The 13565-nt window shown below is 52.4% G+C and overlaps 1 protein-coding gene across 2 annotated transcripts; it reads left to right on the forward strand.

Moving 5' to 3' along the window:
- Positions 1-8631: 8631 nt before the first annotated feature.
- Positions 8632-13365, forward strand: PGLYRP1 (peptidoglycan recognition protein 1). 2 transcript variants are annotated; one of them, XM_084771053.1, is made up of 3 exons: positions 8632-8971; positions 12229-12350; positions 13069-13365. In XM_084771053.1, the coding sequence occupies exons 1-3, from the start codon at positions 8715-8717 to the stop codon at positions 13245-13247; spliced, it is 558 nt and encodes a 185-aa protein (XP_084627179.1). In that variant the 5' UTR covers positions 8632-8714; the 3' UTR covers positions 13248-13365. The 2 variants fall into 2 exon arrangements, with proteins under 2 accessions (XP_084627179.1, XP_084627180.1); XM_084771054.1 differs by lacking the exon at positions 8632-8971 and adding an exon at positions 8978-12017.
- Positions 13366-13565: the final 200 nt, after the last annotated feature.

Raw genomic sequence — 13565 nt, forward strand, 5'->3', positions numbered from 1 at the left:
CAGCCATGAGAAGATTCTGATGAGGAAGTCACCATGAGGACGCGCGCGCACAGAGCAGGAGCGGCCAGGGCAAGACTAAATGACCAAGTAACGAAGGCACTTGGCTGGGAAGTAGGCCAGGTCAGTATAGTTGGGTTAGAATAGCTCAGTATCTGCCCAGCTATAGTGCTTAAAGCTTATTAATAGATGTAATGGGTTCTCTGTGTCGTTATTTGAGAGCTAGAGCAGGTGTAGAAAAGCCCATAAAATATTTTCATTTGTTTGTTTTTTGGTTTGTTTTTTTTTTTTTCAAGACGGGGTTTCTCTGTGTAGCCCTGGCTGTCCTGAACTCACTGTGTAGGTAGACAAGGCTGGCCTCAGACTCACAGAGATCCGCCTGCCTCCGCCTCCTGAGTGCTGGGATCACAGGTGTGCGCCACCATGCCTAGCTCCATAAAATATTTTGAATGTTGGTTTTCTGGGATTTTTTTTTTTTTTTTGAGACAAGGTCTCTCTGTGTAGCCTTGACTGTCCTGCACTCACTTTGTAGACCAGGCTGGCTTCAAACTCACAACGATCCACCTGCCTCTGCCTTCCTGAGTGCTGGGATTAAAGGCGTGCGCCACCACCCCCGGCCTTGGGATTTTTTTTGTTTGTATGCATGTGAGTGTTTTGCCTGCCAAGTATGTAGGTGCAACACAGAGTTGTATTGCTGGTGCCCATGGAGTTGAAGAGACATCGGATCCCCTGGAACTGAGGTTTCCATTGGTTATGAGATGCCACATGGGCGCTGGGTTCTCTGCAAGGGCAGCAACTGCCACTGAGCCATATCCCAATGGGCAAAATGTTTAATCTGGCTAAGAAGTCTTCACACACACACACCCCACTGGCACTTTCATCCTCCCAGCATTGGGATGTCAGGGAAATCTTTTAAACAGGTTGCCTGAGTTACTGAGAGTGAGGATAGGAACACTCCCTAGGAACTACCTGCATGGTGTGGGGTAGGGCAGGGAGCCAGTTCCTTCTCTCAATAAAGAGGAAGGAAAGCTTACAGACTATCGTGTACATTTCCAAGATGTTGGGAAAGGTGCCCCCAATGCCAAAATGAGCTGTCCCCTCCCCTCTTCTTGTACCGGCTCCCAAGAGAGCTGTGGTCTCTGGCAGAGGAAATCCAGTGTGTGTTCTTTGTAGGAGAGAGGGTCTCCTGTAGCTCAGACTAGCCTCAAACTCCCTACACAGCCAAGGATGACCTTGAGTTTGTGAGCTTCCTGTGGTTTTGTGATTACAGACACGCATATGATTACATGGCCTGGTTTCTGTGGTGCCGGATATAATGTAGAAATGTCCTGGTACTTTTTTACAAAAGGCTACAGTGCCTGCATGAAACCCAGGGCCTTGGACATGATAGGCAGGGGCTCTACCACTGAGCCACACCCCCAGCCCCTCACTGGGGGATTCGAGGCAGGGGCTCTACCACTGAGCCACGCCCCAGCCCCTCACTGGGGGATTCTAGGCAGGGGCTCTACCACTGAGCCACACCCCAGCCCCTCATTGGGATTCTAGGCAGGGGCTCTACCACTGAGCCACACCCCAGCCCCTCACTGGGGGGATTCTAGGCAGGGGCTCTACCACTGAGCCACGCCCCCAGCCCCTCACTGGGGGATTCTAGGCAGGGGCTCTACCACTGAGCCACACCCCAGCCCCTCACTGGGGGGATTCTAGGCAGGGGCTCTACCACTGAGCCACACCCCAGCCCCTCACTCGGGGATTCTAGGCAGGGGCTCTACCACTGAGCCATACCCCCAGCCCCTCACTGGAGGATTCTAGGCAGGGGCTCTACCACTGAGCCACACCCCCAGCCCCTCACTGGAGGATTCTAGGCAGAGGCTCTACCACTGAGCCACACCCCCAGCCTCTCACTGGGGGATTCTAGGCAGGGGCTCTACCACTGAGCCACACCCCCAGCCTCTCACTGGGGGATTCTAGGCAGGGGCTCTACCACTGAGCCACGCCCCCAGCCCCTCACTGGGGGATTCTAGGCAGGGGCTCTACCACTGAGCCACGCCCCCAGCCCCTCACTGGGGGATTCTAGGCAGGGGCTCTACCACTGAGCCACGCCCCCAGCCCCTCACTGGGAGAGTCTAGGTAGGGGCTCTACCACTGAGCCACACCCTAGAGGTAGGAGGAGGAAGAAATGTAGAGGGAAAAGGTAAGAAAAGGAGAAGTTGGGAAAGAGAAAGTGTTGCTGGCAATGAGAAGGCACAACTGGTAAGAGGTTGTGTAAGCGTCAGGATGGCGCTCCAGTCCTCCTTTCCTGTTTGAGGCAGGTCTTCCTGTTTTCCTCAGGTTACCCTCGAACTCCAGAACCTACACACTCAACCTCAGGAGCACCTGGGATTAAAGGTATGCACCGCCATGCCCGGCCACTGAAGCATTAGTAAAGTCACCAAGGAATACAGTCCTTTTAGGGCAGGGGGGGGGAAGAGGTGTTTCAAGACAGGGTTTCTCGGGGCTGGAGAGATGGCTCAGAGGTTAAGAGCACTGTTTGCCCTTCTAAAGGTCCCGAGTTCAATTCCCAGCAACCACATGGTGGCTCATGATCATCTGTAATGAGACCTGGCGGGCAGGCACACATGCGGGCAGAATACTGTATAAATAATAAATAAATTGTAATAATAATTAATAAATAAATATTATTTATACAGTACAGGATATTGTATAAATAATAAATAAATCTATTTTTTTTTTAAAAGACAGGAAGCCGGGCAGTGGTGGCGCACGCCTTTAATCCCAGGACTCGGGAGGCAGGGGCAGGCGGATCGCTGTGAGTTCGAGGCCAGCCTGGTCTACAAAGCGAGTCTAGGACAGCCAAGGCTACACAGAGAAACCTTGTCTCAAAAAAACAAACAAAAATAAATAAATAAATAAATAAATAAATAAATAAAAGACAGGGTTTCTCTGTGTAGCTCTCGCTGTCCTAGGCTCACTCTGTAGACCAGGGTGGCCTGGAACTTTGAGAGATCCACCTGCATCTGCCTCCCAGGGCCCTGGGATGACAGGCACACGCCACCATGCCAGGCTAGGAATACAGTCTTGTTAGGTCACAAAGTTCATATTGAATATGCACCGTTGTACCCCATTCTCCGATTTTTATCTCCACTGGGAACGTGTCAGAGCCTCCTCGCCCCACCTCACATGAGGGCATCACTACTTGTTCAATGCACGGATATAGAGTGGAAGTGGTTATCTTTTGTAGGAAGAGACGGCCCAGGCTAACCTCAAAACTTACCATGTCAGTGAGGACGTTCTTGAATCCCTGTTCCCCTGTCTCCACCCCCCCACGTGCTGGTATTACAGACATACAGCACCACTTTAAGCTGTTCTGTTCGTTTTTTGAGACAGGGTCTCTCTGTGTAGCCCTGGCTGTCCTAGACTCGCTTTGTAGACCAGGCTGGCCTCGAACTCACAGCGATCCACTTGCCTCTGCCTCCCAAGTGCTGGGACTGTAGGCATGCGCCACCGCCGCCCGGCTTAGGCTGTTTTTCCACTGAAGTGTTTTTCTATTATGATTGAGGATATAATACCCAGAAGCATAAAAACAAAGCAAAATAAAAAAAATTTTTTCTAGTGTTGTGCGTCCCAGCACCTACAGCTAGCTGGCTTCTAATCTTCTTCTTCTTCTTCTTCTTCTTCTTCTTCTTCTTCTTCTTCTTCTTCTTCTTCTTCTCCTCTTCCTCCTCTTCCTCCTCCTCCTCCTTCTTCTTTTTCTTTTTCGAGGCAGAGTCTCTCTGTGTAGCCTTGGCTGTCCTGGACTCACTTTGTAGACCAGGCTGGCCTTGAACTCACAGCGATCCCCCTGCCTCTGCCTCCCTAACCCTATCCCTAACCCTAACCCTAACCCTAACCCTAACCCTAACCTAACCCTAACCCTAACCCTAACCCTAACCCTAACCCTAACCTAACCCTAACCCTAACCCTAACCCTAACCCTAACCCTAACCCTAACCCTAACCTAACCCTAACCCTAACCCTAACCCTAACCCTAACCCTGAGTGCTGGGATTAAAGGTGTGCACCACCACGCCTGGCTGCTTCTAATCTTCTTTAACTCCAGCTCCAGGGGATTGATGTCTGGCCTCAGCAGGTACCCTCACTTGCAAGCACAAACCCACAAATAGAAATACACACAAACAGGCACATACATATAACCTAAATTAACTGCTAGGTGTGGCGGTGTACACCTTTAATCCCAGCACTGGGGAGGCAGAGGCAGGCAGATCTCTGTGAGTTCAAGGGTGTACACATTAGTGAGGTCATGGACAGCCAGCGCTATATAAAAAGACCCTGTCTCAAAAAAAATAAAAATAAAAATTATGCCAGGTATGGTGGTGCATGCCTTTAATCCCAGCACTGGGGAGGCAGAGGCAGGCAGATCTCTGTGAATTTGAGGACAGCCTGGTCTATAAAGCCAATTCTGGTGAGCCAGAGTTACACAGAGAAACCTTGTCTCGGGAAAAAAAATTTTTTTTTAAAAACCTAGCCTGGTCTACATACCCAGTCCCAAGCTAGTCAGGGCTACATAGTGAGAACTTGTGTCCCCAAGACCATAATTACTTGTTATTAAATTTTTCAAATGTCTACTGACAACTGTGTGTGATGGCCTGTTATTTTGTGTTTGACTTTTAGACCATTACCTCATCACATAACAGTAGTTGCGTATGGTGCGAGACAAGGATTTTATTGTGTTTCTGAATGGCTGGCCCTTGGCCTGGACACCATTTATTATACAATTTACTCTGGTTTTAACGTTCTGCCCATCTACTCATTATCCAGGGTGACCTTGGGACTAGACTGCTGTTTCGTTTGTTTTTTAACATAACCACTTCCTTCTTGAAGTGTTTGCTTCCTTTTAGCTTTTGTCCTGGATTTCCTTCTGTGGTGTCTGTCGCTCTGTCTCTGTCTCTCTCCGACTCCCTTTCCCTTCCCTCCCTCCCCCAACCCCCTAAATCCCCTCCCCCAGAGGCAGAAAGATCAGGAGTTCAGGGTCAGCCTCAACTGGGCTGGGATGCCTACCGTTCTGCCTCAAAAACAAATAACAAAACTGCTGGGCCAGCGCTGCATAGAGAAACCCTGTCTTGAAAAACCCAAACAAACAAAAAAAACAAACTGCTGGGCAGGGTCCTTTGACCCCAGCACGGGAGGCAGAGGCAGAGGCAGGCCGATCTCTGTGAGTTCGAGGTCAACACAGTTTCTGGAGAGAGAGGCCCCGGGAAACCAGGGCTACACAGCGATAAATGGCCCCAAACAGCCAGGGGCAATAAAGCTCCTCGGAAGCAGACTTGTAGTCCTCTGTCGGTTTGCACGACGCGCACGCGCTGTGAGCCCCGCCCCATACTGTCTCTGCGTCCCAGGAGACTCCCTTTAGATTCTTTCAGTTTCTGGGCTCAACGTGTTGCTGCTCAAGGTCGTCCTGGCTAATAAGACGGCTTTTCAGGGCCCTGATTAACTTCCCCTCTGCCAGCTGGAAAACAGGTCCAGCCCACCAGCACTCAGCATGTGTCCCAACCCACACAGCTCCAGGAAGCGGGTCCCCCGCTGCCCTTACCTGAGTCCAGGCTTGTACTGCCTAGGGCATGCCAGCCCACACCAGCAGATCCAACAGTGGAAGAGCACCATCCCCCTAACATACGAGCCGGGAGTCTGAGCCCTTCTTTCCTGGCTCTTGGCTCCCACTCTTGTATCCAGCAGCCCAGATGATGCTCGGGCACATTAAGGGTGCTCCACAGTCAGTGGGTGATTGGATGGGTGCACAGTCTACCACTGTTCTTTGTGGGCTGTGTGTCTGTTTGTGTCTGTGTGTGTGTTGCACATGAGTGCAAGTTATTAAGAGACCAGAAGAGAGTGACAGCTCCCCCTGGAGCTGGAATTAAATGCTGTTGTGAGCACCTGACACGGGTACTGGAAGCAGAAGCAGAAAGTCCTCTGCAAGAGCAGCCAGTGCCCCTCTTAACATCATCTTACTCATGGACCACTTCTGTTAATATTTTTATTCCCTTCACCTTGCACCGCCTCCTCCTCCTCCTCCACGTTCTTCTTTTCTTCTTCTCCTTCTTCTCCTTCTTCTCCTTCTTCTTCCTCTTCTTCTTCTTCTTCTTTCTCTCTCTCTCTCTCTCTCTCTCTCTCTCTCTCTCTCTCTCTCTCTCTGCCTCCCTCTCCCACTTCCTCTTTCCCTCCCCCTCTCTGCCTGTCTCTCTCTGTCTGTCTGTCTGTCTGTCTCTCTCTCTCTCTCTCTCTCTCTCTCTCTCTCTCTCTCTCTCATCTCCCGCTCCCAATGGCCTCCCCGTATGTATTATTCTGGCCCTGTGAGACCAAAGCTTAGATGTGACCAGGACTTTTCTGAGTGGCATCGTCCACATTGATAATGTTCTTCAGTCACTTATCAGGCCCTTACAGTGAGTTCCGGACAGCATGTGCTTCCCTTATTCCAGCTGTGTCTGGTCACCCCTCACCCCAGATGTGTCCAGTCACCTGCAAACCCTGACCTTCTTGCTACACCTGAACACGCTGAGCATATATATGGCCTACTCTGCTCCCGTGGGGACCCTATAGAAGTGCCAAAGAGAAGAATCTCCGGAAACCAGAAACTTGGAACCTTACCTTTAAGATTACAAAGCAGAACTTAGGGCATGTCTCAGTGGTAGAGCCCCTGCCTAGAATTCCCCAGTGAGGGGCTTGGGGTGTGGCTCAGTGGTAGAGCCCCTGCCTAGAATCCCCCAGTGAGGGACTGGGGGTGTGGCTCAGTGGTAGAGCCCCTGCCTAGAATCCCCCAGTGAGGGGCTTGGGGTGTGGCTCAGTGGTAGAGCCCGTGCCTAGAATCTCCCAGTGAGGGGCTTGGGGTGTGGCTCAGTGGTAGAGCCCCTGCCTAGAATCCCCCAGTGAGGGGCTGGGGGTGTGGCTCAGTGGTAGAGCCCCTGCCTAGAATCCCCCAGTGAGGGGCTGGGGGTATGGCTCAGTGGTAGAGCCCCTGCCTAGAATCCCACAGTGAGGGGCTGGGAGTATGGGTCTTGTGTAAAGTGTTTACCTTCCCTGGACAAGTCCTGAGTTCCATCTGGAGCACAACAAAAAAAATATTTACTTTTGAGGAGAACAAACAAAGTTATTAAAGAAAACTCAGATCCCTGGAGAGTGAGAGAGGCTCCCCAGGAGGAACACCCAAAACCATTTAAAGTGAAAGCGAAGAGAACAAGGCAGGCAGGTAGTCTCCCCCTGATGGGAACCGGGAGCCTGAGCAGGATAGAAGCCCCAGGAAAGCTCACCATGTGACCTGGATGAAGGTCACAGTTCACAGTCATGGGACCCTCTGCATTCAGAGTCACTTCTCTCCAGAACAAAACTGCTATGGTCACCCACACCACAGACTAGACCTGACCTGAATCGTGGTGACACGGCCATGACACTGTGTGCCGGATATCCAAGGGCCAAAACCCAATCCATTTGTTGACGGAGACCAGCTCTGCGAACGTCTTGAGAAACAGGCAGACTACTGCTCTGATGGCAAGTAGCCTTAAGAAACGGGCAGACTATTGTTCTGGTGGCAAATAGCAATGGTTTATTTCTTAAGCACAGCTTTTATACTATTCTAAAGTAGCATATTTCTGGCTTGGCGCGTAACATTAGTTATTAATATTACCAATAACAAACTTGGTTCCCATACCTATTAGACTAAACACGTTCTGGGAATCAGTCAAGGGAGAAAATTTCACGAACAAGAAAGAAGATAACTATAAGCCTTCCCTCACCTTGAACCAATAACGGTTTGACTTTATCAAGAAGTTCACAAGGAATTACTGCCAAGACTTCTGGGAGCAGAGCCAGAGCCGCCCAACCCTTCCAGGAGGGGCAGCCCCTGAACTCTTCCCCAAAATCCTTAGTTAACCCTTTCAGGCCGATACTAAGTAGCAGTTCTCCTCAATTTGTGTCATTCTTGATCAACTCTGGGGCCCAGAAACCTTGTTAATGGTCTCCATACCTCAGTGGGACAACTGGGCACAGAGAGGGTAAGTCTTCAGTGTGGGCTCACACAGTAGCAACTTCTGGTCTCCAAGTCTGGTTTTCCTCAGCTGTGAAACAGGCATCCACATGTTGAACATCTTCAGACTTGGACCGGAGGGGATCTGCAGGTGGGCGTGGGTGGCCGTGCACATCTGTAACTTCAGCACTAGTATCAGGGATGTGGCGACGAGCATTGGAAGGTGAATGTCATCTCTGGTTCAATTGCAAGTTCAAAGCCATCCTGAGCTACATGAGACTCTTACGCAAACACACATTTTTAAAAAGGAACCTTTGTTAACCCCACCTTCAGGAAGTTTGTGCCAAAGCCCAGGGCCCCTCACCGTGCAAGTTCCTGGTAGGGTTACACAATGCCCTCACTGAGATCCAAGCCTTGGAAATTCCAGAAAACGACAGAGACACATGCCCCCCTCCCTGATGAGGAAGCTTCTCTCGACACCTATCCCACACCGAGCAAAGGCATCACTGTTCCACCCTTGTCAAAGGAGGAAGCTGGGCCTGAGTGCTCTGGGACAGTGGCTGGAAAGGTCCCACCCAGATATGAAGCAAGCCCTTCCCTCCCTCCCCGCCCCCCCCCACCGCCCCGCCAGCCCCTGCCAGCCCAGAAGATAAAAGTCCAGGAGGCTAGGGCCTGATTCATACACCCGCCCTGACAGCCTTGTCCATCATGTCCAACGTGTTGTTTGCCTGGGCTCTCCTTGCCCTCGTGGGCCTGGCAGCCTCCTGTAGTTTCGTCGTACCCCGCAATGAGTGGAGGGCCCAGGCATCTGGCTGTTCCACGCCGCTACAGCACCCTGTCCGTTATGTGGTGATCTCACACACAGCAGGCAGCTTCTGCGACAGCCCGTCCTCCTGTGAACAGCAGGCCCGCAACGTGCAGCATTACCACAAGAACATTCTGGGCTGGTGCGATGTGGGCTACAAGTGAGTACCCAGTGGTCAGGAGGAGGTTGGCTACACCTCCTCCCAAGCCTCCTGGTGCTGGATCTGGTGTGTCCCTTGGGCGCTGGGGCTTTCTCCTCTGTGAGAGGGGACAGGCTTGCTTCACAGGTAACAAGGTGCCCGCCCCCCCCCCCCCCGGCATCCCATACTTTCCTAAAGGCCCAGATCTTGCCAGGACAATCCGAGGCTGACTGAGCCTTACACCAAGTCCTGGCATCAGTGGGCGTTACTGCTGCCTGAGATGCAAGGCAGAGTAACTGCACAGGTGTAATAGATGCTCGGGGCTCGCTCAGCTTCCTCCTGTGCAAAGGCCAACAGGATTATGGCTCCTAATTCCAAATACCGGGAAACTGGCTAGCATATGGCAGGAGCCCCAAATCTGTGGGCTAACGTCTCCCGTGTGCCAGAGTTCCAGATGGGGGACATTGCTCGGAACACATCCCTGTAGCTCTGGGTGCATAGAGACCGAAGAGGATGGGTCCCTGGTGGAAGACAAAAACCCACAGGAAAAGGACTTCTAGGTGGCCCAGCAAGTCCAACAGCCCAAGTTCTAACCCGGGTAGGAGAGAACCGATGACAGATGGACTGACTGTTGCCCTGACACCCACACGTGCATCACATATGTTTCAACCGAGAGAGAAAAAGGCTGGCTGCGCTAGGCATGGTATCCAAGTCAGTAATCCCAGCAGCTGGGGGAAATGTGTAGCACAGAGGCAAGTGATTTAATCAAAGTGGGGGCAGGGCCACAGGACAAGACCCAAAAGTCATGGTAAGGACTGAGGTCAAATAGTACCCATAGAAGGTTCTGGAAGGGGATACTTGGGGTGGGGCAATAGACTGGCCCAGATATTAGAAGGCTTCCTCTGGCTGACCACAAGGAAGCTGGGGGGGAGGGGGGAGGGCTGCTTGGAAGGACACCAAGGGACACAGCCATTTGTCACACCTGCTTCTTTTCAGTGTCACAGGCTGGGCCTGTTTCCAAAGGAAACATTTGAACCCTATGACTTCTTAGACTTTTGAGTTGTGAGCCTAGCCTTTAACGGCTGAGCCATCGCTCCTGCCCAAACCCTGTGACTTCTAAGGCTGAGCCTAAGAGCCAAATCACCTGCAGAATTTACTGGAAATGCTGGTTCCCAGTCCTCCCGACTGCTCTGCCGGCCACCAGCGGGTCAGAAACCTGGAGGGTGTCCTCAGGCCTTTCTACCCAGGATTTTAGTCATTCTAAGGCTCCAACATCAAAGGTGCTCCCCAGGTTTGAAGTGGGGTGTAGGGAAGACTTCACGGGGGCCACATACAGCCTTACAGAGAAGCAAAATCACATGCTGAGCCCCAGTTTCCTAGCCTGTAAGTGAAGGTTTGAGTTTGGGGGGGGTGTGTTTAGAAGTATCCCAGTAAGATCACACAGTGTCTCCACCCCAGGCCAGGTGCTGTGAATGCTAGGGCATCACAATGCAATGGAGATGCAGGAGTCAGCCAATGGCGCCCCCTCTACCCTTGCTGATGGTCAATCTGGGATCTCCCTAAAGTGACAGGGCTTTTGTCCCTGAGCTGGAGATAGGCTCTGCCTCACACACAATAAAATGTCCCCTAGTCTTCTATAAGAGACTCCTGGATAAAGGCTCACGGCTTGCCAGCAAACCAGGCTGATTGAGCCTGGCACTGGGTCCCTGGGTCCCTGGGTCCCCATCTTGATCCAACCTCCTCCGAGGCAGGCTGTGGGCTGGCTGGCTTGAGTGGCAGACAGGGGCTTGGGTTCCAAGGTCCAGCATCCTCTGCCTCATCAGCATCTCAGAGCTGAATCCTTCATCGTCCAACTTCAGGCTGTTGATCCGGCTCGAAGGTGGCCCCAGGGGGCAGGGGTGGGGGGTGCCTCTCAGTTGAGACTTGGTCAATGAGTGAAATTCACAGGTCTACTACTGCGCTAGGATTGGAAACTTCCAGAGAGGTGTAGCCTCGACCCTTGAGTCCCATGGTCCTGTTGCCTGAGAGGACCTCAAGAGTCAAGGCAGAGCTGGGCAGTGGTGGCGCACGCCTTCAATCCCAGCACTCGGGAGGCAGAGGCAGGCGGATCGCTGTGAGTTCGAGGCCAGCCTGGTCTACAAAGTGAGTCCAGGACAGCCAAGGCTACACAGAGAATCCCTGTCTCAAAAAAACAAAACATTAAAAAAAAAAATCTCTGAGTTCCAGGCTAACCTGGTTCCGAACAAGTTCCAAGTAAAGAAAAGCTTAGGTCCAGGTGTGGTACTCCACGTCTCTAATCCCAGCCCTCAGGAGACAGAGGCATGCAGATCTCTGGGTTCTGGTCAGGCACCTGGGTCGAGTAGGTGAGCTGAGAGGCAGAGGAGTGGAGTTCTGTTTGTGGTGGCCCAGTTCGTGGAATCGGAGGCAGAGTTTTACAGAGAGAGGTGGGAGACGCAGGTGAAGATGGACGAGCCAGAGAATGAGAAGGAGCCAGAAGATTAGAACAGATTGCTCGAGTTAGTTTGAGGCCAAGGAAAGCAATTCAGAGAACCTGGAAGACGGTTTGAACAAGCCAGCTGGGCGAGGAGTTTGAGCCAGAACAGCTGAGTTGAACCAGACAGACAGAGCTTAGTAAGGACTGAGCTTACTCAGCAATAAGTCTCAGAGGCTGAAAGCATTCTAGGCCTAGATAAGATTGTATGGAGGCTAGAAGCTTCCAGGCCCAGGCCTAGGTTAGCAGACGGAGGCAGTGAGCCTCCCAGACAATTACGACAGGCAAATGAAAGGTCTTTTTACACAAACTTCTTTGAACACTCTTTTATATGTGTTTATTTGGCTGGGGGCAGGCACATGGCATGAGGCTTGTGTGGAAGTCAGAAGGCAACGGGCAGGAGTCAGTCCTGGTGACAGACCTCAGCTGTGAGGTTTGGCAAGGGGCCATCTCACTGGCCCTAGACTTCCGAGGGGCGCGGCCTCTGGGGCTGCGATTTGGTGGGTCCCTGACTGTCAGCTTAGCCTGTGGGAAACCGGCAGCAGCACCCACCTCAGGGGCTGGAGAGGGGAGGAGGTGAGTTCCCAGGCATGGACAGACAAGAGGAAACACTGAATCCCAACCTCACCCACACACAGAGTTTTGTCGTGTGGTTAATTGGGTTTCTGTGTGACCTTGGACTTCTCGGAGGGCGTGGGGCAGCCGCTGCGTGGCTGCTGGGTGCAAAGAATTAGTGAAGGCTGTTGAAGCCCCGCCCACCTCACCAAGCCCCGCCCCTCCCTCACAGCTTCCTCGTTGGAGATGATGGTCATATCTATGAAGGCCGAGGCTGGAACATCAAGGGTGACCACACAGGGCCCACCTGGAACCCCATATCTATCGGCATCACCTTCATGGGCAACTACATGAGTAAGTACTTCAACGTCCTGGGCTGGAGGTGTTGTGGGGAAGGGCGCTACAAGCTCTGCCACCTACAAGCGCATGGCCTCCACTAAGAGCATAAGTCCTACACCTCATCTTTTTCTTTGGATAACGGGGCTATTTTGACCCTATGCTAGGAAAGGCTGGTTTGCACTAAATCAGAGGAAAAACAAAAGCCAAGCATAGCAGTCCACAGCTGTAATCCCAGCACTCCAAGGGTGGAAACAAAAGGATTTTGAGTTTGAGACTTTGTCTCAATGAAATGAACTGCCATAGCGGCTGTGGCTCAGTTGGTAGAGTACCTGCCTCGCATGCACAAGGCCCTGGGTTCAAATCACAGAGTGCACACTTCAATCCCAGCTCGGGGAGACAGTGGCAAGCTCAGTTCACGTGGATCCTTCCCTGGGCTAGGGACCCTATCTCAAAGCACCTATTTCATAGTTGTTTCAGAGGTGACAGCTATTTGTGTGGACAAGACCCAGGGGCCTGGGAGCAGACGACGGCCAGGGCCAAGAAGTAATCATGGCAGGCAATGCTTGCTAAGGGTCTCCCTAGGTGCTAGGCTCCCTCCCGTGATCTCCCACAGCCCTAGGGGTAGGGGCCTGACTTTCTTCTCACGGCTGAGGAAACTGAGGCAGAGGGCCGTTTAGCCACACCCCTCTCTGCCCTTCAAAAAAGCCCCACTCTGACTTCCTGTATCTTGCAGACCGAGTACCTGCAAAGCGGGCCCTCCGTGCTGTCCTCAATCTTCTGGAATGTGGGGTGTCTCAGGGCTTCCTGAGACCCAACTATGAAGTCAAAGGACACCGGGACGTTCAGAGCACACTCTCTCCAGGCGACCAGCTCTATGAAATCATCCAAGGCTGGCCACACTACCGCGAGTGAGACCGACCTTGAGACCCTGCAGCGCCACCCGCCTGAAATCCCTCCTGCCACCTGCTCCCGTCCCCTCCCCATCTGTCTTCCCAGCAGCCCCACCAATAAAGCTGCAACAGCAACCATTCCCCTGCGTGGCTCCAGCCACGGGACCCTTTTGTTGTCTCTCCCACATCGCTCCATCCTCATTGGGAAGAACCCAGAGGCCCAATGCTGAACCACAACCCCGGAGACCCTGGCTCAGGAGCAACACCACAACTTAGAACCGAGAGGTCTCAGTTCAGAACCCAGACGCCTCGGCGAGAGCCCAGGGATCAACACCAAGCA

This window comes from Acomys minous (assembly GCF_964271855.1).
Source record: "Acomys minous genome assembly, chromosome: 20".
Lineage (NCBI taxonomy): Eukaryota > Metazoa > Chordata > Mammalia > Rodentia > Muridae > Acomys > Acomys minous.

What these genes read in the sequence shown, in the direction of transcription:
- PGLYRP1 (XM_084771053.1), top strand. Translation starts at nt 8,715, where the DNA reads ATGTCCAACGTGTTGTTTGCCTGGGCTCTCCTTGCCCTCGTGGGCCTG. An exon ending in TGGTGCGATGTGGGCTACAA is followed by an intron (nt 8,972 to 12,228) that starts GTGAGTACCCAG and finishes CCTCCCTCACAG; the next exon opens with CTTCCTCGTTGGAGATGATG. An exon ending in CTTCATGGGCAACTACATGA is followed by an intron (nt 12,351 to 13,068) that starts GTAAGTACTTCA and finishes TGTATCTTGCAG; the next exon opens with ACCGAGTACCTGCAAAGCGG.